The following is a 24,785-nucleotide window of genomic DNA, read 5'->3' as shown; positions in this document are numbered from 1 at the left end:
TATACATGGCACGTGAAAAGCCTCAATGGGAAAAAAAAAAGGAAAATAAATTACAGTCAACTAATGTTTGACAAGGGTGCCAAACAATTCAATGGGGGTAAAAACAGTATTTTACTCCCAAGCAGCCACATGCAAATAATGAAACAGGAGTCCTGCCTCACACCATACAGAGAAAATAACCCAAAATGCATCAAAAACATAAATGTAAGCATTAAAATGATAAAGTTCGGGATGCCTGGGTAGCTCAGTTGGTTGGACGGCTGCCTTCTGTTCAGGTCATGATCCCGGAGTTCCCAGATCGAGTCCTGCATCAGGCTCCAAGCTCCACAGGGAGTCTGCTTCTCCCTCTGACCTTCTCCTCGCTCATGCTCTCTCTCATTGTCTCTTTCTCAAATAAATAAAATCTTTTAAAAAATAAAAATAAAGTAAAATGATAAAGTTTTCAGAAGAAAACACAAAGGTAAATGTTAGTGGTCTTGAATCTAACAACAGCTCCTCAGCCAAACACCAAAGTCAAGCAACTTAAAAAAAATAATAAACAAATAAATGGGACTCAACCAAAATATCCCAGTTTTGTGCTTCCAAGGACCCCATTGACAAAGTCAAAAGACAAGCCACTAAATGGGAGAAAATATTTGCAGGTCATATATAAGGAACATGCATTCAGAATGTGTGAAGAATTCTTACAACTCAAATAAAAAGACAACCAAGTTAATAAATGAGCAAAGAAGGGCACCTGGGTGGCTCAGAGGGTTAAGCTGCTGCCTTCAGCTCAGGTCATGAACTCGGAGTCCTGGGATCGATCCCCATATCAGGCTCTCTGCTCAGCAGGGAGCCTGCTTCTTCCTCTCTCTCTGCCTGCCTCTCTGCCTGCTTGTGATCTCTCTCAATAAATCTCTCTCAAATAAATAAATAAAATCTTTTTAAAAAAATGAGCAAAGGGGCGCCTGGGTGGCTCAGTGGGTTAAGCCGCTGCCTTCGGCTCAGGTCATGGTCTCAGGGTTCTGGGATCGAGTCCCGCATCGGGCTCTCTGCTCAGCAGGGAGCCTGCTTCCCTCTCTCTCTCTCTCTGCCTGCCTCTCCATCTACTTGTGATTACTCTCTCTCAAATAAATAAATAAAATCTTTAAAAAAAAAATAGCAAGAACTTGAATATACATTTCTCCAATATTCAAATGTATACATTAATATATAAATGTATATATAAATATATTTTACATGATCATATATTTATATAAACATATTTATGTAAACATATTTACATTCTTAAATATGTATTTAAATATAAATATAATATGAAATATATATATTAAAAGATACATATAAGGTATATATAAAATATATGGGACAATAAGCACGTGAAAATATGCTCAACATCACTAATCATTCGGGAAATGCAAATTAAAACCATGGTGAGATACCACCTCCCACCCACGTGGATGACTACTATCAAAAAACCCAAAAGCAGGTGTTGGAAGGATGTGAAGAGCTGGAACCTGTAAATTGCTGGTGGGCTTGGAAAATGGCACAGCCACATTAGAAATGGTTTAGTAGCTCCTCAAAATGCAGAACACAGAGTCGACATATGACACACCAATATCACTCCTGTGTATAGAGCCAAGAAAAAAAAAACTATGCCCACACAAAAACTTGTGCATGAAGGTTTAGGGTTTATTCATAATAGCGAAAAGGTGAGAACAACCCAGATGTTCATCAACTGATGAAGAGATAAATAAAATGTGATCCATCCAGCCAGTGGAATATTATTTAGCCTTGAAAAGGAATAGAATTTTGATATGTGCCACGACACACAGGAGCCTTGAAAACATTGTGCTGATTGAGAGAAGTCAGTCACAGAAGACCACATATTGCATAATTTGATTTATATGGAATTTCCAGAATAGCTAAATCTACAGAGACCGAAAGTAGATTAGCGGTTGCCTAAGACTGGTGGTGATGGCTAAAGTTTTCTTTTGAGGATGATGAAAATGTGTAGGTAGTTCAGTATAGTATAGTTAAATATAGCGAAAGCCATTAAATTGTCCACATTAGATGGTGAGTGGTATGGCCTGTGAATTATATCTCAATTAAGCTGTCATTGAAAAATGCAAAGAACTTCTATATTTATCAAGTAGAAAAAGAATGAACTTGATTAAAAACATCAAAAATGGGGAAAATAAAAACAAACAAAATAAGATGGGAGGAATAAAATCATGACTGTTTATCATTAATTTAAATGTGTACAGACTGACTTTTTCTATTAAAGCACCTATCAGGGGGTTACAGATCCACGCTGTTCAAGAAACATACTTAAAATGCAAAAGGGATTGAGAATGTATCAGGTGAGGAGATACCATGCAAAAGAGAAAGCCGGAATGGCAAAATTCATCGCAGACAAGTTGGGTCTAAAGTTATAGGTACTAAGATGAAGAGAGACATTTTTAAAGGCAGAGTTTGGAAAGAAGATGTAAAAAATATAAGCAGGTATATATCTAACAACATAATACCTAAAGACTCTAAAAATGCAATAACAAGGTAATATTTTAGCTTTTCAAATGGGAGTATCTACTAGAAGGAGGGAAAAACAAGGACACACAGAAAATAGATATCCTGGGGCACCTGGGTGGCTCCGTGGGTTAAAGCCTCTGCCTTTGGCTGAGGTCATGATCCCAGGGTCCTAGGATCGAGCCCCACATCAGGCTCTCTGCTCCACGGGGAGCCTGCTTCCTCCTCTCTCTCACTCTCTGCCTGCCTCTCTGCCTACTTGTGATCTCTGTCTGTCAAATAAATAAATAAAATCTTAAAAAAAGAAAGAAAATAGACATCCTTATTTCCCTCAGAAAACATTTCTTTCTTACACCTAAGGAAAGCCATATTTGTAAAGATTAATTGCATACTAGGCAACAAAGGAAACCTTTACAAGCCTTCCAAATTAAAGATTTAAAGAACAGTTCTTTGATCACAATCCAGTAGAATCAGAATTAGATAACCTGGTAACAAAAAATTGAAACTACATACAAGTTAAGAAATACAGTCTTCAGTCGAAGAAATCATAAGACGACTGAAGAAAATCTTGAAAGCAATGGAAAGGAGACTATTTCATACCAAAACTTACAGAAGACACCAGAAGTTATACTCTAAGGAGACTTTAGTGTCAAATGTCTTCAATTTCAAACATTTTTTTGAATAAAAGAAACTAGTCATTTAAACCCATCAGAAAAGGGCAGCTCAATCAAAAGAAAGGAAGTAATTATAATAAAGATAAATTTTTAAGCTAATAAAAAATATGAGGGGCAAACAAACTCAAAGGTGTTTCTATGAAAGACTAATGAAATAATAAAAAAAACCTTCACATGTCCTTTTAAGGATAAGAGAGGGGGGAGATGGGGTGTGGGAGGAGGTGGGGAGAGAGGGAAGGGGGATTTCAGAGAGGGGGAAAAGGGGGTTTCAGTGAGGCGGGGACAGAGAGAGAGAGAGAGAGAGAGTTGCAAAACAGATAAGGATTGGGAACAGATATAAAAGCAAATGCATAATATAAAAGAATCACTAAACTGCAAGGCACTTTATACTAATCAATTTGATAACCTAGAAGAAACGATGATTTCCTAGGAAAACAAAATCATCCAAATGATTCAAGAATGGAAAATTCAGAAGATGAGTTTCAAGATCAGACAGGTTTGCAGCTGGATAACTGTCATTCTACTGTTAAATGGCAACAGGCAATTAAACAATAATAAGTCAATTCACTTGATGACGCTGAGCACAATTTTAATACCCAAACCTGAGAGGGAGGAACGGGGAAGCTATTAACAAATCTGGCTTAGGACAGATTAGTTAACAGAAACTGAACTAATGTTAGCAAATAACAGAAGTCAGGCATCTATCAAAGGACTATATCCTGAGACCAACGTGGATTCATTCCAGGAAAATAAAGGGAGCTCAAGACCAGAAAATCAATAAGATTTACCTCATCACTAAATTAACTGTGAAAAAACTCTTAAGACCATAGCAATAAATGCATTTGATAAAAAATAAAGGCACCTGATAAAAGGTGAGCAGCCATTATTTATAAAAATGAAGATAAAAACAGAAGGACGTTATGCAGGAGGGATTCTTAACCGGGAAGCACTAGATCAAGAGGTAGATAAAATGAGCCCATATTTGTCAAACAGTGACAGAGCCCCATGCGTGTGTGCATAGAGTCGAATGAGCTCATGGATGAGCACCAGGCTGTCAACAGGTATTATAGGGACAAAGGCAACGGTGAGGAGAGGAGAGTCTTAACAACAGGGAAGAAGGTAAAAGGAGGATTGCAGTTAAAAATGGTGCATGATACAAACACATGCAAATAAGACCGGATATTTTCCCATATATAGTTTTTTAAAACCCTGCACACATTACTGGAACTACCAACTCTTTCAGCTCCGCAGCCCTCAGTACCAGGATGCAGGGGTAGATCCTCCGTTGGTGAAATCCTATGTCATTGTACTCCTAAAGGGACAGGTGAAACAGCGCAGGGGCTGGAGGTCGGAAATCAGGCATCGCTGCGCCCACCCCAGCTCCCTGCTCGCCCAGCCCCCACTCTGAAGCAGCGGGCACTTGGAGCTGTTAAGAAGCAGGGATCTGAGCAGTTCTCTGGTTTCCCCTGGAGCCATCTGCATCCATCATATTTCCCACAGTTCTCCCCAAGTGTTAGTGCTGGCTCCCCCCGAGTGTTCCCTTAACTCCGAGCACACCCTTCCTATGAGAGCACCTAGTACTCCCCGTCACAGTGCTCTGTCTGTCACATGCATCCATTGATCGACTTTGTGCTGGTTGAGGGAGCCCCCTCCTGTTAACTCCTCAAGTCCGTTTCTAATGCAGCAGCACCTGGCACTTAAGCACCCTGTCAGTACCTGCCAAATGAATGAAATGTACTCAAAACATAGTATGAAGTCTGCGTTTTGAAACTCCTTTTTGGAGCCATTTGCTATCATTTTCCCAGGCAATTTAAAAAATTTCCAGCCTTGCTGCCAATAACCTGAAGGGGTAAAGGAATGCCGGCGTGCCCCATGGGACATGTCACTCTGGATGGTCCTTCGGCAGCAGGGACTTTGATCGCGCTCTTCCAAACCCAGCAGGATGGTGGAATGGGTACGTGGCTGAGTGCCTCCCGGGTCTGACCCTGTGTGACGCCACCCGGTGCCTGCAGCTGCCCTCTGGAAGGTGTTGCTTTTGCGGCAGAGCCGGAGGGCACCAAGCGTGTGTCTGTCTCCAAAGTCCTGGGCACCACATCACAATGCCTTCCTGAGAAGCAGAATCAAGGACAGTTGCTGATCTTCATTCCTTCCCACCAAAGGTATCTCATACATCATCTTTGGAAGTTGGAGCCAGGGGGCGCCTAGGTGGCTCAGTCGGTTAGGTCATGATCCCAGGGTCCTGGGATCGAGTCCCACACATTTGCCTCCCTGCTCAGCGGAAAGCCTGCTTTTCCTTCTCCCTCTGCCATTCCCCCCACTTGTGCTTTCTGGCTCTCTGTGTGTCAAATAAGTGAATAAAATCTTTTTAAAAAGCTTGGGCCATACTCTTTAGCTATTCTACTTTCCCTGGGGTAATTTGCCACCTCCCTGAATTTACCTGCATCTTTCCCAAAATCTACTTATCTTCCAGCCTTCGTGACCATAATGAGTCTATAAATTTTCAATAGACAGTGTGAACTTACACTTGCTAATCTTTGCATAACATGCACCTCTTTCGATCTCAAAGAAAAGCTTCACACCGCAATGGTCTCTAATCTCCAATTAGGTTCTGTTCCGGGATCCTACTGGAATTCTACGCACCTGTCCCCTAAGATGCCATAAATTGTGGTCCAGTTTCCCAGCCAGCCAAGGAAAGCACATGGGAAATCTTGCTGAAGTATGAGTAAGAGCCAACGAAAGGGAACATATTTATCTGCCTCGAATGCTGGGACCTGAGGAAAGCAAGTTTCATTACAGACAAATCAGGAAGGAGGTGCAGATTGCTTTTTATGTCACTCTGGAGTGGAGGTCTGCCATTGATCATTAAGGCCATTTCCTGCAACGCACTCACCAAAGTGATACTCACTTCGGAGTGGACAAAACTTAGGAAATGGCCAAGGGGAGCTCTGCTTACACTTTACACTCTCAGCATTTATTTGTATTAATTTCTTTATAGGGCAGTATAGAGACATGAGACCACATTGAAAAAGCAAAGCTTGTCATCCTGTGGCCTTGGGTCAAGAATAGAGATAGTGCTGCTCATGTCAGTTTCAACCTCCAGTGGCCAAGGGTTTGATCTGATGCTCTTTCAAGTTTTCTCCATAGCCTTTCTCAAGCTCAATGGCCAATGATCCCACAGGAGGAGATTTTAGGGCCCTCTCAAACTTCTGTTTCGCTATCTCTCCCCAGCCTGCTTCCTCTGCAAAAGTCACCACTTTGCCTGTGCATCTACCACCTCTTAGAGCTTTTGGAATCAGCCACGAATTGCAGTGCTGATTCCTTCCATGACCACATACTGTTTACAGGAAAACTCTTCTTCGTTATGCCTTGCCAGTCAGAGTGACGGTTTCATCCGCAACCTGGACCAGGTTCGGGAATGTTCTACACATAAATGTGAGCAAATGTCTTCTGTATTGAGAGACATGTACATTCTGTAAATGGACTCTATTGAAAAACCAATACATAGGGTACACTTATGTCCTGACCCAGCTGGAAGGAGGCACTTTATTTCCATCTTTCAGAAAATTGGTGTAACACATTGATTTTCATAACAAAGAAAGCAGTTTTGTGTCCTCTACCAAAAGACTGTCATAGTAAGCAATAAATTGCCTCTTTGGAGTGAACAAATTAATAAGATATTTTCTAAATTTCAAAATAACAAAGACAGAACGATGTCTGTAATGCTAAGTGCATCCCCTTAGTTGCAGGACATTGTGTCATGGACCACCTGAGCAATGACACATGGCGGCCGGTAGTCTGATTCACCTGGCAACCTGTTAAAAGAAAGTCTTGCACATGACAAGGTTTCAATAAGTCACTGACAAGATGGCCAGGAAGCCAGCCTTAGCTGGCTTTTTCAGGTGTCCAGACATCTAGTCAACCTACCTCACCAACTCATCACCATGCTTACTGGAGTAAACCCAATCTCTTCCTTCCCCCCTGGAGATGGGAGAAGAGCCACTCACATGTTTGTATGGAATTCTCATTCCCCCTCGCTCTTTCCCCACATGGCTCTGTCCACAAAATAAATAAACAAAGCTTTATGTCACCCAAAAGTTCCTGGGTCAAATTACACAACTTGGACAATTTTGGGTCACTACAGCCTTTTGTTTTTCTCTCCACCTTAAGCCTTCTGGGTGACCAACAGCTATCTAAAACTCATGCTGCTGCCATATGCTGTTGTTCTGCTTCATCTTCCCAGTAAAGTTCAGTATTTTTCCCTAAAGTTTGGTTTATCAGTATCTCCAGCGTCTATCTCCAGCTAGGTCATGATCCCAGGTCCTGGGATCAAGTCCCACTCTAGACTTCCTGCTCTGCGGGAAGCCTGCTTCTGCCTCTGCCTCCCATCTCTTATGAATAAAAAAAGAAAATCTTTAAAAAAATTTAAAAAAAAACATTTCTATCTTCCCACTTTTAAAGATTAATTCTAGGAATTATTGCTATAATTCCAAGTGTCCTATCTCTTTCTTAAAAAGTCTACTCCAGGGCACCTGGGTGTCTCAGTTGATTAAATGTCTGACTCAAAATTTTGGCTCAAGTCATGATCTCAGGGTCATGGGATTGAGCCCTAGTGAGGCCTCTGTGCTCAATGGGGAGTTTGCTTCTCTCCTTTTCCCTTTGCCCCAACCCCCTACTCACATGTGCACACACATGCTGTCTCTCTCTCTCTCTCAATAAATAAATAAACAAATCTTTAAAAAGTCTTCTCCAAAGGGAGTTTGAGAAATAGTCCAGTAAGGGGCTGGAAGAAAATATTATAAGTTTTATTCATATTTCATGTCATCCATTTAACTGTTTAGCTTTTGCATGTCATTTATAATGTGCATAATAATTTAGAGTAGTAGAGTCTATAATTTATCAAAAATTTGCTTAAATTGGTGGTATGTATGCAAATATTTTTGTATGTATGTATGTATGTATTTACGTATTTATTTATTTTTGTGAAAGAGAGGTGCACAGTAATAAAAGGAGATCACTGCTCCAGGGACCCAGATATTTCCCCAAGTCCTATTTCCTTCCATTCCCTCTGGGCTTCATTAGACCCCCTTAACACCAATCTTGTCCCTAAAACACGCCCTCTGCAGCACCAAGTTCGAATGCTTAACTTGGGCCATCACTGCAGGCTGTACCGGGATGACCTTAGGGAAAAGGGTGGTGGGTCTCACGGGTTAGCTGTGTCACCTCCATGAACAGTCCTTTGTTCTGAACAGCTAGTGCAGCCCACGTTTGCAATCACAGGCTCTGGCACCAGAGTGGGCGTAGAGCCCAGCTGGCCCCTCAGTAGCAATATGGCTTTGGGAAAGTTGTGTCATTTCTGGCCCAGACTTAAGGCTCATCCATAACGTGGAGGAGAAGACAGTGTGACCCTCAGTGGGCTGTTGAAAGGATCACGAGATGGTTTGACTCAGGTGCTCCGAGATACCCAGCACACAGTAGGCCCACAGTAGAACAAAAAGTTGTTCTATTGATCTTATAGTTACTATTACTCATACTAACAAAACTGATCATTTGAGATGATTTTCAAGTGAAGTGTCTTCGCCTGGATTTCTAAGATTAACCTACTTCAAAATGAATTCTGCTCTACTGTGAAAAACGAGCTAACCAGCAGGTTTCTTCTGCGTCTTTTCTGAACTTTTTAGGATCCTCTCTAGAGAAAGGTTCTAAAGGAAGACAAAGTGCAGAAATACTCTTGCTTCAAAGGATGTGTAGGAAATGATTAATTTTGCCAAAAAACAGTGCCTTGAACGTAAAAGATGTTTGACGAAGCTCACTGTAGACAGTGTATCCCTCCAGGATTCTTAAGTTGAAAACTCAATGTCCAAAGGGACATAACTAGGAGATGGGGTCCTTGGGAGATGTTTAGGTCATGAGGGTGGAGTCCTCATGGGCGAGATTAGTGTCTCCATAAGAGAGACCCCACAGAGATCCCTCGCCTCCTCCACCTTGGAGGTTATAGGGAGAAGATGGTCATCTGTGACCCAGGAAGTGGACACTTGAACAGACACTGAATCTTCCAGGGTTTTGATCATAGACTTCCCAGCTTCCAGAACTGAGAGAAATAAGTATGTCTTTAAAGCACCTAGTTTATGGTGCTCTTGTTACATCAGCCCAAACTAAGATAAAGCTTGCCTCTTATACTGAAAAATAACACAAATGTTAACAACAATTAAAAAAAGGAACAATGTGGCCAATGACATGTAATGAACATCATCTCTCCTCTACAGAGCCAAGAGCTTAATTAGTTTCGGGCAACTCAGTAGAGTATGATTAAACCAAAGAGCAGCAAGATGTCTAAATGCTCAAGTCCTCTGCCTCCTACTTTTCTGTCAAAACAAAAGAAAAGCCCTAGGCTGGTTTTGGTTGCCACCAAGCACAAAACAGCCAAATTCCAAATTAGAAAGCTCTGGGGTTTAATTGTGGATGTATGGAATTACATAGAAGCTCTCTTTGATCATTCCAAAGGATGTTTCCCTCAAAGGTTACAAATACATCTCAGCCTACCAACCATCTCAGGCCTACCAGAAAAATTATATATATATATATATATATATACACTTTTAGCATTTTAAAATGTGTCTAAATTTCAGTTTCGGATCCAGTTTTGACTATTGTTATGGGCTTAGTTGGATGCCCCCAGATTCCTACATTGACGTCCTAACACCCAGCATCTCAGAATGTGGCAGTATTCAGAGACAGGATTTTTAAAGAGGTGATAAAGGGAAAACGAGCTCACTGGGGGTGGGCATCAAGCCAACAGGACTGTTGTGCTTACAGGAAGAAGAGATTAGGACACAGACAGTACAGACTGAAGGACAATCGTTTGAAGACAGAGTGGAGAACACAGCTATCTGCAAGCCAAGGAGAGACGTTTGAAGAATCGAACCCTACTGCCACCTTGATCTTGGACTTCCAGCGCCCAGAACCATGAGAAAATAAATTGCATGTTGCCTAAGCCACCCGGCTGTTGATATTTTGTTTATGACAGCCCATGACTCAGAAATTTGAGGACCTCCCCCCCAGACTTTATCCTGAAGTTCTGTTTCAGCTTCAGGGGCTTGTGTAATACTACTGTATCAAGGAGGGAGGCTCCTGCCATTCCCCGCACTGGGTCATTGACACACTGCACAGCTGTCCCCAGGGCTGGCTACATAATTTACAAGCCCCATTCAAAATGAAGATATAGGGCCCTTTGGGCAAAAACAGGGAGGAAGTGTTTGTTAAAGGTACTAAAATAGAAAGCTCATTTCCTCCATGGTCTGTCTTCTGAAGGGGCATGGCTGCTGTTTTCTTTTTGCATTTAATGTCATTCCAAGCAAATAAAAATTTTAAAATGTGATTATGGGCATGATTCTTGCCATTCATCTTCGCAGGGTGCAATGTCAGTGTTAAATAATTCACGCAGGGATTCCACAGCTGGGGCACACCCACGTGCCCTCTTCTTATCAGAACCGTGGAAATCCTGCACAAGACCAGCTCTGCCATCTTTACCTCACCTGGGGACTCACACCTGTTCCACCGACCCTGCCTCCCTCGGCTTCCTGATGAGTAAGGAACTTGACAGGATCAGGAGCCGGGGGCTGCCTTTCTTTCCCTTCCCTCCTAAGTCACCACTTCCAAGGTTGGCTAACACAGGGAGTTGACATGAGTGAGAAAGGACAAGACAGGGTTCTGGGCTGCTCACAAGAGGCCCCCGCCTCCTGCCGGTGCTCAGAGCAAGCTCTGGTCTGTAGGGAAGGCGAGCTCCGGTTGACTCGGTCATAGACGTCACGTGGTCAGCGAGTCTCGTTGACCACCACTCACGAGGTGTCCATTTCCATGCTGTGCTCACCGGGCAGGGCGAGCAGTACATGCAAATGAGGAGGCAAGGAATGGTGGATACCCACAGTGGGCTGTCCCTTCCGCTATGTACGTGCTCCACTGTCCCACCTGTTGTGCCCCAATAATGGGTCCATGATTAAAAGAGCGAGACTGATACAAAGCGAAGGTCAAACAAAGCTTTATTTCGCACCAAGCATCAAGAATCAAACTGACCAGCCAGGGCCGCTTTTCTTACAGAGAAGTCAACCCCTCTCTCCTTTACGGACTAGCTTTTAAGGACATAGGCCATGTGGTTGGGCCTGGTCATGCACAGGTGGCCAATGAAATTGTAACACAGAGAGAAAGCTGCACAGTGATGCTAGGTGACCAATTGAATTACAACTTACCTTTTAGTAGATATTTGACCTAGCCTATCACCTTGGTTAGGATTGGCGCCCAAAAGACTCACAAAGGGCGGGACCCATACTCCTTGGTAGCTAGGGAGACAGTATGCAACCCTCCACTGATCAGATGTCTTACCTGGCCTGACCCACCCTTGTATTTGGGCTTTGTTACCTGAGGTTGATTTCCGGGACTTGTTTTTAAGTAAGTCCCCTGGGAGAAGGGGAGCAGGGACAGCTTAAGCGTTAAACAACAAGGTTATTGTGTAACCTCAATGGAAGCCTCTGGCTAAAATATAAAAATATAAAATAGGTCCTTACACCACCCACTTCGCTCAAAAAACACAAAGTAAAAAATAAAACTGAGTAATTCCTAGACAGTGAGAGAGAAGCACACTGACTTCACCATAGAACCCTTCTGAGGGTGGTGCTTGGCGGGGTAGGGGGGTGTGAGGGTGTTGGGGGTGGATAATGGGACCTCTGAGGGTGTGGCCAAAGGGCAGGGCCCTTTGGGAAGGGGCTTTCTGGGGGAGGGGCCCTTCTGGGAGCAAAGCTCTGGGTGGGGGCATTCCCTCTGGGGGCAGGGCTGGGAGCAACCCCAGAAACCTGGCCCACAGAGAAGCTGGTCCTGTCTCTCCCTCTGCCCCCTTTCCCCAGGGACCCCTAGGCTTTGGAGACTAAAGTCAAAATTAAAGCCATATGTCTAAATGGTTCATACTGTGGTTGGGTAGTGTTTTTAACATATTAATTGACTGGTTTTTCTCAGTATTTGTCAAACCTTTCCCAACTCAAGGCTTTCTCTTAAGCAGCAGCGCAAGGCTGGCCCTTCAGTTGGGTCAACCTGTTTGGTGATTCTCTGTAAAAACCCACCCTCTTGTGCTGCTCAGGAGGGCAGTGTTGCATCCTAGGATAAACATAAATGTATGTCAAATGTGTTTACAAATTATATTTATATGTATACATTCAATTCTATGTTTACATATATATGTATAAAATAAAAATAAAAATATTGTTTAAAAGGCTGTTTTCCGGGGTGCCTGGGTGGCTCGGTGGGTTAAAGCCTCTGCCTTCGGCTCAGGTCATGATCCCAGGGTTCCTGGGATGGAGCCCCGCATCGGGCTCCCTGCTCAGCGGGGAGCCTGCTTCTCCCTCTCTCTCTGCCTGCTTCTCTGCCTACTTGTGATCTCTGTCTGTCAAATTAATAAATAAAATCTTTTAAAAAAAATTCTGTTTTGCAGGGAACCTGGGTGGCTCAGTGCTTAAAGCGTCTTTTTTCCACTCAGATCATGATCTTAGGGTCTTGGGATGGAGGCCCACATTGGGCTCCCTGCTCAGCAGGAAGCCTTCTTCTCCCTCTCCCACTCCCCCTGCTTGTATTCCTGCTCTGTCTCTCTGTCAAATAAATAATTTTTAAAAAAGAAATACTTTATTAAAAAAATATATGTAAAATGCTATTTTGCCCTCTATCCTGGTAAGATTGAACACATTCCTAACAAGAGATCTTCCTTGACTCCGTGATAAAAATTTAACATTGTCTTAATGAATCCTCACAACATCCGCCTCCCCAACCCTTCTCAGATGTTACAATTAAGGTTCAGTGAAGTCCAAACACTGGGCCTGAGGTAATATACCCAGTATGTGGCCTCTTGGCATAGTCTAGCTGCCTAAATTGGGGGCGAGGGTGTTTGAGTGTCGTTGGCCAGGATGAAAAAGCTGAAAGATGAAAAGAAGGGTAGTCTTGCTTTTTGGCCCAAAAAAAGAGGATTTAGAAAGAAAGAGACCTATCGCCCAAAGGAGGAGGCTCCCCACTGATCCCGGCTGGGCAGGAGTCAGAGCAGAAGGGAAACTCCCATCACCAAGGAGAATGGGCTTCTCCTTCATACAAAAGCATAGGATCCCTCTCACCTGATATGTTTCTGTCCCATAGTCATCCCCCTGTGCCTGCCCCATAATAGCATTCACAGGAAATGACTGAGAGATACATTCAACTTGCAGAATTATAGCAAATAAAGTAATCTTTGACCCATCCTGGGAGCTTCTGATTACTGGGAGGGGCCAAGCCATCCTAGGGCAAGTGCACTCATTTCAAGAACCAGTAAAATGACTCCAAGAGTATCCTAAGGGCTAGTGATCATGACTGGTCCAGAAATATTTGGGAGTCCCTTTTAACATCCCTCCCATCATTTCTTCTCATCTCCAAGGGAATGGTACTTAGGTATTCTGAAAGAAATATGCATGACTAGTAAACTGTGTGTGACCCCTGCCGCCTAATTCATCCCTCACCAGCAATTAACACTGATGGTTTGAAGGATGGCTACTCCCCTGGCAGGGCAAGAGCTGAAGCAGAATGTATGGGGCGAGGCGACTCTTCCCCTTGGATATAAATAATTAAACCCAGTAGCCACCCTTCCTGCCTGGCCACTGTCATTTAGGTATGGCTGATTATCCCTAAATGGGAATGAGATGGGGATGGGGGTGGGGGAGGGAAGCAGGTGACGGTCAAAAAAACTACAGTAGCTGCCACTGAGGGTCCAACCTGGCATTAGACTGAGCTCAAGTCCTGATTCCATCATATACGAGCTGTATGAACTTGGAAAACTGAGTTCAACTCTCGAAGCATCTGCTTTGCTCCCCCTTGGAGTGAGAATAGTCAGTAGTATTGACTTCACAGGGCTTATTAGGAGGATGAAATTAGATACTGTTCATTTAGCACAGTTTCTGGCCTATAGAAGGCACACATAAAAGTTGATTATCGTTTTTATGGACCTCCAACTTTAAGCCTTCTATAAAGAACCAAATGATATCTCTGAAAAATACCAACTGCCTACAAGGTTGTAGGGAACGTGGTATCTTTGTTGACCTGATTAGAAAAAAGTGGAAAATCTCTCTTGTTTAAGCCTTGTTGAAAATTTTCTAAACTCTGTCCGCTCTTCTGCTTTAGTAATTAGAACAAACGTTGGAGACTCGTGGTTTTCTGAGAACTGAGTTGCTCGTTGTAACGCAGGGCAATTCGACATTAGTGTTTATTTAAAAAATTACCGCAAATGAAGATAAATGGTGAGACGTGCACTAAATTTGATGAAACTCCTGACGTGAGTGTTTCTTCTTGGGATTCTCTCTCTCTCTCTTTTTTCTCCTATGATCTGAGAGCGGATTACATTCTCCTTGGGTGATGGCTCAGGTCAAATGTGTGGTTTTGCAGGTGCCTAGCCTTTCACAGACAATCTTGGAAGAACCATCATTGTCTCTGTAAGAAAACGGAGGGAAAGATGTGATTTTAACACTCAGCCTACAACAGTTCAACAATCTACCAATGTGAATTTAGAAACGCTGAGCAGGTCCCCCTTCTAGTAAGGAATATCTCTCCCTTTTTCTTATAATACCTGAGTTTCTACAACTGAGCAATCTACTCTTTTGTGTAAAACAGCTTCCCAGGATTGTTTCTCCTTTAAACGCAAGTGAACTTTGGGGATGGCACTCAGATCCCTTTCTTTTACTGGACAACTGTGGAGCAGGGGTTGGGTGTGTTTCAAGAGGGAAAATATCCACAAGGGGACAGAAAAAGTACATAAATGTACAAAATCCCATTTTCCAAGAATATAAAAAGCTAACTTCCAGGGGAGCCTGGGCAGCTCAATTGCTAAGCATCTGCCCTTCGGCTCAGGTCATGATCCCAGGGGCCTGAGAATCCAGCCCCGTGTCGGGCTCCCTTCTCAGAGGAAAAACCTGCTTCTCCCTCTCTCACTCCCCCTGCTTGTATTTCCTATCTCATTGTGTCTCTGTCAAATAAATAAATAAAATCTTAAAAAAAAATGCGAACTTCCAAAATTTATTTTTTTTTCGTTGCTCTAAATATCTCAATGTTCACTTGTTGAAAGCAATTGATTGAAGCCCTAGGAAGAAGTGGTAGATTGCAGCACTCATCAGAGTTGTTTGTGCTGCTTTGCAGGGGTCTGGCTGCACTAAATTATTTCAAGAAGTATTAATTATCTAAGTCACTCAGAAGAAGCCATTCACCTATTTGATTTTCTTTTTTTGAAGAGAATCTTTTTTTTTAAGATTTTATTTATTTGTCAGAGAGAGAGAGGGAGCGAGAGCGAGCACAGGCAGACAGAGTGGCAGGCAGAGACAGAGGGAGAAGCAGGCTCCCTGCCGAGCAAGGAGCCCGATGTGGAACTTGATCCCAGGACGCTGGGATCATGGCCTGAGCCAAAGGCAGCTGCTTAACCAACTGAGCCACCCAGGCGTCCCCCTATTTCATTTTCTGTGGTTCTTGATCCTTCCCCCAAATTCTCACAGGCCTCCGCAGCTGGCACAGTGTCCGCTCCCATAACTATAATCCCTGTCCCATACTCTCACCTCCATCACACATCATACATACCTGATACAACCCCCCACCTTGGTAAAAAACCCAACCCTCTGTCCACCCTACATCTGCCCCTGGCAGCTGAAGGTGGTTGGTGAGAAAAGCAACGATGCTGGAAGCTTTCACATTAAGTTTTTTTTTTTTTTTTTAAGATTTTATTTATTTATTTGACAGAGAGAGATCACAGTAGGAGAGAGGAAGGGAAGAGAGATCACAGAGAGAGGAAGGGAAGCAGGCCCCCTGCTGAGCAGAGAGCCCGATGTGGGGACTTGATCCCAGGACCCTGAGATCATGACCTGAGCCTAAGGCAGCGGCTTAACCCACTGAGCCACCCAGGCGCCCCTTTCACATTAAATTCTCAGCCACAAATCCAAGTATGTTTCTCTGACCGACAGAATCTCCACTCTTCTCATGAAATATTTTGACTCTTTCACATCTTCTTTCCTCCAACCTTAAGCCAGGGCTTCTCAACACTGGCCACACTTTTGAATCACCTGGAAGACTTTAAAACACAGGAGTGCCCACCTCCAGAGGATCTGATCTAATTGGTGTAGAACCAATTAGATTAATATCCAATTAGGGTCTGGATATAAGTGTGCTTTTAAAATTCTCCCAGGGATTCTAATGTGCAGCCATTTTGTTCAGAGTGAGAACTGAACACCTTCCATCAGATACAGCTGATGACCGACCATTCTGATGACTTCACTGAGAAAAGTAAATTGAGGGCACCTGGGTGGCTTCAGCTCAAATCATGGTCTCAGGGTCTTGGGCTCTCGCATCAGGCTCTCTGCTCAGCAGGAAACCTGCTTCTCCCTCTCCCTCTGCCTGCCTCTCTTCCTACTTGTGATCTCTCTCTCTTTCTCTCTGTGTCAAATAAATAAATGAATTAAATATTTTAAAAAAAGAAAGAAAAACAAATTGGGTGGGTGTGTAGGTGGCTAAGTGGTTAAGCGTGTGAATCTTGGGTCAGGGTTATGAAATTGAGCCCCACATCAGGCTCCATGCTCAACGGGGAATCTGATTGAGATTCTCTCCCTCTACTTCTGTCTCTTCCCCCTGCATGTGTGTGCTCCTGCTCTCTCTCTCTCTCTCTTTCTCTCTCTCTGTCAAATAAATCTTGAATAGAAAAATCGGTAAGGAAAGAAGACCCACAGAATCCCACTAAGTTTACCTGGGTGGAACCCTTACTCCAATCCCTTCTGAGTGAGGACAAGCCCCTCCACTTGGGGTTTCTTCTCATTTCCCTGATCTCTGAGTATGAATGTGCTCCAGGACCCAACCTCAGACTTCTCCTCTGTCTACACTGAGTCCTTGGTGACTGTCCCTCTTCTACCATCTGTCTCCTGATGACTCCACATCTCCACCTCCAGTCCAGACCTGGATTTTGAGCTTTCTCCCACTGCCTGCTTTCCAGATCTACCTAGATGAGTTAAACCCAACATGTTCAAAACCAAGCTCTTATTCTTCTCGAGCTCTGCTGGTCTTGCAATAGCTCAAACAGGAAACTGTAGAGTCATTCTTGATTCATCTCTTTCTTTCACTGCCCACGTTTAATTCTTTGGTAGAAGCTGTGGATTCTATCTTCAAAATATATTCTAAATCTGACCAGTTCTCCACACTTCAGTTACTCCCACTGTGGTCCAAAACACCGTCTTCTATAGCCTGAGTTATTGTAATAGTCTCCTATCTGGTCTTCTGGATTCCATTTTTGCTCTGTTCTAGTTTATTTTCCACTCAGCAGTTAAAGCAATCCGTTTAAGACAAAAGTCAGACCTTGTTATTTCTCTGCTCTAAGATCTCCAATGGCTCCCCACTTCACTCAATACAAAATTCAGTCTTACAAAATTTAACACTCAACTTCCTTCTCAATTCATCTCCTACCTCTTCACTCAGCTGTCTCTGCCTCCGCTCACCAGCCTCCTTATTGTCTAACAGAGTACAGCAAGTGCGTGCCTCCCTTGGGGGGTTGCACTTGTTTCCTCTTCTTAAATGTACCCGTCTTGTTCTCTGAATCCACTCAAGGATCTGCCAATGTCTTTTTATCAGAGTAATCTCCCCTAACTGCACACACAGCCAGCACCAGCACCATCACAATCAACATAGTTTCTGTCCCTCTCTACTTTTGACTTCTTATCAACAGCTGACATATTATATATTTATTTATTTACTGTCTGTTCTCTCTCTTCTATTTGAATGCATGTGCTATAAAAATGGTATTTGTGGGGGCTTTTTTCCTGATTTATTCTGTGTTCAGAAGAGGATTTGATACATAATACTCAGTACATAATTGTTGAACGAATGAATGAATCAATGGAAATATCAGGTTATCTCAATCATAAGAGAGATTTCTCTCAAGCATTTTCTATAGTATTGCCCTATTACATTCTCTGCACCTCTGGGTTGATTAGTAGATAAAATCATCATGTAAAATCAGTTTGAGCAAGGTTGGATCCTTAAGCTTCTATGTCACCTAGGACTCCAAATGTCACGGTGTACCATGCACATTTGCCTCCAGCCTTCTCCCCCATATTTTGTTCATGGTTCAGCAGCTGTGGCATCGTTCAGCTTTCTTTTCCCCTCCCCTGTCTCAGTTCCAGGAGGTCCTCCTTGGCTTTGGGCCCCCTCCTTGTGGGTGATGAAGGCAATGTAGGGAGAGGCAGCAGCTTCCCTGACTCACCCCTGCTTTCTCCATTCATACTGATCCAGTAACGCATAGCCTGTGCAGTACAGGGCTGGCCAGGTCAGTCTCTGCCACTTTAGGACCTCATTTTTGTTCCCTGCGGCAGCTTGGCCATTTGCAAAATCAGAAATTGTAAAAGTACAAACAGGAGACAATATGCCATATTTTATAGATTTTAAGATGCCCCTCCCCTCCCATTTTCTTTCACATCTCCAATGTCAGGAATTGTCTTATAGTTGGGGCTGAGCAGGTGGAAGTCCCTGTAAAGTTACCACAGCTTGACCCTGTTCCATGTGGTTACTGCTCCTAGGGCACAACTGATCATCTACATCCCTTGGCATGCCAAGCCACAGGCCTTTTGAGGACCATTTAAAGAAAGAAAATAAAACTGGTTATTATATGAAAATCTCAGATAAGGAAAAAAAAAAAAAAAAAAAAAAAAAGAAACCCCACCAGCATCAAACCAAGCAGAAGAATGGAGGGGTGGCAATTTGGATGACCTCAGAATACTTTTATAAGAAGTGCATCATGCAAAACAATCTTGAGAAAGGAGAACAAAAGCTGGAGGTATCAGCTTTCTTGGATTTCAAGATATACTACAAAGTTATAGTAATCAAAACAGTAGGGTCCTGGGAGAAAATATACGCATAAATCAATGGAAACAGGATAGAGAGCCCAGAAATAAATCCACAATTATATGGTCAATTAATCTTTAACAAAGGAGGCAAGTATATGTAACAGAAGAAAGTCTCCTCAAAAACAGTGTTGGGAAAACTGGAGAGCCATATGCAAAAGAATGAAACTAGACCACATTCTTTTACCATACACGTAAAGAAACTCAAAATGGATCAAAGATCTAAATGTGAAGTGTGAGGTGTGCCTGTCTTGCTCAGCCTGTACAGGATGTGACTCTTATTCTTGAGGCTGTGAGTTTAGGTCCCACATTCAGTGTAAAGCTTACTTAAAAAAAAAAATTAAATGAATAAATGAGAGACCTGAAACCATAAAACTTCTAAAAGACAATAAGCAGTAATCACTTGGAGATTGGTTTAGCAACATTATTTGTGGGTATGTCTGCTTAGGCAAGGGAAACAAGAACAAAAATAAATTATTAAGACTACAACAAAATAAAAAGCTTTTGCACAGTAAGGGAAACCCGCAACAAAACCAAAAGGGAACCTACAGAATGGGAGAAGATAGTGGTGAATGATAAATATAATAAAGGATTAATAACCAAAATATGTAAAGAACACACACACACACACACACACACACACACAAAACCCCAAAAAAACCCAAACCCCAACATATAATCCAATTGAAAAATGGGCAGAGGAGTTAATAGACATTTTTCCAAAAAATACATACAGACATCCAATAGACATGTGAAAAGATGCTCAATATCACTCAATATCAATATCATCAGGAAAATAAAATCAAAACCACAGGGAGATCTATCACCTTATACTTGTCAGAATGGCTAGTACTAAAAAGACAAGAAAGAACAAGTGTTGGCCAGGATGTGGAGAAAAAGAAACCTCTGTACATTTTTAGTGGGAATGTAAATTGGTGCAACAACTGTGGAAAACAGTATGGAGGTTCCTCAAAAAATTAAAAATAGATTTACCATATGCTTTAGTAATTCTAGTACTTGATATTTACCCAAAGGAAATAAAAACATTTGATTCAAAAAGATATATGCCCTCCTAGGTTTTCTGCAGCACTATTTATAATAGCCAGTATATGGAAGCAGTTCAGGTGTTTATCAGTAGATGAATGGGTAAAGATATGGTGTATATAGATATATAATGGAATATTATCCAGCTATAAAAAAGAATGAGATCTTGCCATTTGTGACAACATGGCTGGATCTAGAAGGTATTAGGTTAAGAGAAATGTCAGACCGAGAAAGGCAAATACCATATGATTTCACTTCCTTTTTTTTTTCTTTTTAAGATTTTATTTATTTATTTGAAAGAGAGAGAGATCACAAGTAGGCAGAGAGACAGGCAGAGAGGCAGGTGAAGCAGGGTCCCCATCGAGCAGAGAGCCCGACTCGGGGGCTCGATTCCAGGAACCTGGTATCATGACCTGAGCCAAAGGCAGAGGCTTTAACCCACTAAGCCACCCAGGGGCCCCTGTAATTTCACTTCTATATGGAATATAAAAAAAGAAACAAGTGAACAGACAAAATAAAAAAAAAAAACAGAAATAGACTTTTAAATACAAAGAACAAACTGGTGGTTATGGGAGGGAAGGTGGATGGGGGATGGGTGAAATAGGTGAAGGGGATTAAGAGGTACAAATTTCCTGTTATAAAATAAATAAAATAATTTCCTGTTCTCATCTGGAGATGAAAAGTACAGCATTGGGAATACAGCCAATGATATTATAATAAGTTTATATGGTGACGTGATGATATACTTACTGTGGTGATCACTGAGTAATGTATAGAATTGTCAAATTACTATGTTGTACACCTGAAACTAATTTAACATTGAATGTCAGCTATATGTCTAATAATAATTTTTTAAGTGCAGCATGACAGAAGCTCTGGGTGGCTCAGAGGAACATATTGTGAGAAAAATCTGGGCACTGAAATCTCTCAGTTAGAAAGTAAATAAAAGTAGTGAGATTCTTAATGTGAGGTTTGGAAAAACGTTAACCAACAATTTTAACTTTTATTTTATGTATGCATTAAGGCCATATGTAATAAAAATCTGTCTAAATACTTACCAAAGAGCTTTTTGAATACATTTTAATTAAAATATTAATGAAAAGAAAACATTGTATCATAGTTTGAATGGTAGCATTTTTTTGTTTCTTATTAAACTGATGAGGGAACAGGAGGCTGGCTGAGAACGGAGCAGGGGCTGGCGCCTTGCACCCCCTCTCCACCCACTCCCCTTGGTAATATGTGTCACATTTCACAGGCACCCCTGACGGCCCTAAAAGAAGAGCAAATGGTTATCTTGCAGAGATCACAGTCCTGCAAGGCAGGAGTCTCTCTTGGTTTACAAATGTCCTTGAGATTTACTACAAAGAAGTTGTCTTATCAATAGCCCAATTTCCAAGGACACATAACTCAGTTCCTCAAGCCCTAACGTCACCCTCCCCTCCATAAAAAACCGAAGGAGATGGAGGTAGAAGGAAAAGTAAATAAAGTTAAATTTCTTTTAAGACCTAAATCTCACTAACAAGGACGTTTAATAGCAGGAATGTAACATTCCACCAGGAGACTCCCAATTGTCTTTATGTTAGTGCCTCATTAGAGGGAAAGTGGCCTTGGCTTGATAGTAACCAGGCCTTCAATATCCTGATAGTCTTCTTTAAAGGGGTGTTCCCCAATAGCCCTTTGTGAACACCCCTTTGTCCTCACCTACCCAACTCCTGTGTATATAACCAGCCACTCCTCAGAGAGGCCCCTGGGCAGCTTCCTGCATCTCTGCCTGCCCACGGGTCCTGTCCCCGTGCTCTAATAAACCACCTTTTTGCACCAGAGACGTCTTAAGAATTCTTTCTTTAGCCGTCGGCTCCGAACCTCACCCCACCGAACCCCACCTAGGTTCTGGGACTTCATCAAAACTATACCAGGAAAGAAGGCCAAGACTCAATGAAATATGGCGATTATCCCCAGTTTCACAAGAGCATGAACCTCTCTGGCTTAACAAAGCCTAGGAATCTACTACAGAAATGGTTGTGTTCTTACTACCCTGGAGCCTTTTGTGCAGACTATGAACCAAAAGCTCAATATTAATCTTAAAATTAATTATATTACAAAGTTGTATTATTTGGAAGATGTGTTTAAATGACTCAAAGTTAAAAGATCTCAGTATAATGCTGGTTCTATAATTATCCTCCCAGAAAACATTACTTGTAAAACTTAATGAATGATGTAGAACCATAATCATAGCATCGAGTAGGAGGTTGCCAAGCAGATGGGAAAGTTTTTTGGTTTTTGTTTTCCAGTTGTTTTCTTCCCTTTCCTCCCCTCCTTTCACAAGGAGAATCAGCCACCTGTTTTTAAAGTCTGAAGTATTTTTACTGTTCTTGGTCGGAGACATTTGTTTAAACAAAGTAGCACTTGGTTGCTAAACCCTTGATTCTAAATGGACATAGCCATCTCATTTTGTTGGGCCAGGGATTGGATAACAATTTGATTTCCCAGTCTGTTTCTTTTGTGACCATATAATCCTCTCCCAGTGTTGCATGCTCTGTGAGCTACAAGCACTTGAGAGCTCATAAGCACAAAGACTCTAAGGTTTCTTTGGGATTAGCATCATACAAATGCAGATTTGGCACAATGGAAGACTGATTCCATCCTTGTAACTGTTACTGCTCTACTTCCTGCTTCCTCTGGGTAGCAAAGCTAGCCACTGTTTTTAAAATACACACTCACATTAGCTGCTGACTTTTACATTGGCTGCCTGGAGAAGAGAAGGAGTTCTTGCCTATGTATTTCAGTGTTTTGATCCCTTTCAATTATTTTTTAAAATATATATCATTAAATTTTAGAGGAGTACTACAGAATTCCTAATTGCAGAATTTGAACTTGAGCTACGCAATCTTACTTTTCGTCTTCAATCTATGTGTCATTGACCATTTTAAGTCTGATTACCTGTATGAACTCTCTTCAGAATCTTTCCCTGGTTAACACAGTATAGAGAAGTGCTGGAAACCAGTTCTTTTCTGTGACACAATTCTTCCAACGGAGTTGAAATGCTTTGCAAACAATTTCACGTATATCAGCCAATTCATATACAAAGCAATGTCATGTGAATCCTTTCCTTTTTATATATCATCTTTCAGTGATGATCAGGAATTCATGCTGGTACAGAGACTCTGGTTTGGGAGGAGGAAACAGGGGCTTGCGAGGGGAGGGCGAGAGCAGAAGCTGCTCACCTGCTGTTAGAACTGACCTTAGCTGGTGGTCCCAACATCTTCACCCTTTATGCATCTGCATCCTTTATGCATGAAATAGCAATATGCCTTTCCCTTTCGTGTAATCCTTATTTAGTTAATACCCAGTAGGATTTGCAAGCCCTTCACATCTCTGTGGATTTATTTTATTTCAGAGTGCAAGTGACTTTATGGCCCAATTACCATCATTGTGACTTATTGCATTATTGTGGGAGGGAGAGAGGAGCAAGAAACGCCTGATCATGTGTATCGTCATCAATGGAATGAGTGCCACGCACTCCTGGCCAAGGCAGAGGGATGATGAAACCTTTCTGATCTATTGTTTATCAGAACACTGAAGCCTGGGTGATTGTGCCGTATTTTAACAGACAAGTGTGTCAAATGTATGGGTGAAGATGTTGCAGTGGTGGTGTTAGAGTAATTAATATTTGGAAGGTAATGAATACTTTGAGTTTAAAGATGACAAAGGTCAAAGACGGGAGGAATGACTAAGATCGGATGTTGACCCCCTCAAATTACAGGGGTATTGAAGCGAGACTGAGTCACCACCTGACCCCAGGAATGAACCAGCGAGGCGGGCTCCTTATTAGAGCAAGGCTCCCGGAAGCCAGATAGCCCTTGTGCTTGCAAGAGCTCAAGGCACAGCCGGTGTGTGGAGCACCGAAGCAGCAGCAGCCACAGCAGCCACGGGAATCGTGACCCTCCGGCCGGGCGCCTACCTGGAATTTCCGCACCGCCTGGTTCAGAACCACCGGGGCGGACAGCTCCCCGCCGCCGCCGGCGCCGACTGCGGAAGGGGACCGAGAGCGCGGGCTTCACGCTCCGTGAGCCGGCTCGGGCGGCGGGAAGACCGGCTGCGTCCCCCCCAACCCCCCGACACCCACTCGGTTCCTCCCTTCCCCCTGCAGGGGCCGCGGGGGCCTGCGGGTGGCCGTCCCGGGCCACACGTCCCGCAGGCGAGGAAGCCACCGGCCGCCCTCTCCCCCCTGCGGCCCGCCGCCGCCTCCGCAGCTGCTCTCCTCGCCCCGCTCGGCCGAGGGATGTGGGGCGTGCCCCGCGCGGGCCCCCGCCCCGGCCTGCTCCCCATTGGCCGGCGGGCCGGAGGTGCGAGGAGGCGGGGTCCGTCTCTGGCCGCTCGCGCCCGGGAAGGTTGGCCAGGGAGCGCGGGGTGCAGCGGGAAGGCGCGTGGGGACGCAGCGGGCGCTGAGGAGACGCAGCGGCGGCGGTAGCGACGGCGCCTGGGCCCGGCCGCAGCCCCTGCCTCCCGCCCTCGCGCCCTGCGTCCCTCCGCGGCCTGCAGCCTGCGGCGCCCGAGCTCCGAGGGCGCTTCCTCGGGCGCTGGGCCCGAGGCGGCCAAGACGGCGGGCCGGCCAGGCGCGGGGCGGCGGGTGCTGTGCTGCGGG

The 24,785-nt window shown here is 43.4% G+C and overlaps 1 protein-coding gene across 7 annotated transcripts in view; it reads left to right on the top strand.

Annotated features, from left to right (window-relative positions):
- LOC123389913 (conserved oligomeric Golgi complex subunit 2-like) overlaps positions 1–24,015 on the top strand; it is a 45,065-nt gene extending 21,050 nt beyond the window's left edge. For 6 of the 7 annotated variants that reach the window (XM_045072799.1, XM_045072800.1, XM_045072794.1 and 3 more), the window contains one exon: positions 9,993–10,170. In XM_045072799.1, coding sequence (XP_044928734.1) covers positions 9,993–10,146 — 154 coding nt within the window. In that variant the 3' untranslated portion in view covers positions 10,147–10,170. Of the gene's footprint in view, positions 1–9,992; positions 10,171–23,903 lie in introns of those variants that run through there. The other variant, XM_045072795.1, reaches the window with a different exon arrangement.
- Positions 24,016–24,785: the final 770 nt, after the last annotated feature.

Source organism: Mustela putorius, unplaced genomic scaffold, assembly GCF_011764305.1.
Source record: "Mustela putorius furo isolate JIRA1106 unplaced genomic scaffold, ASM1176430v1.1 tig00004189_pilon_pilon_pilon, whole genome shotgun sequence".
In the NCBI taxonomy this organism is placed as follows: Eukaryota; Metazoa; Chordata; class Mammalia; order Carnivora; family Mustelidae; genus Mustela; species Mustela putorius.
This window is presented reverse-complemented; position numbering and strand designations above follow the sequence as displayed.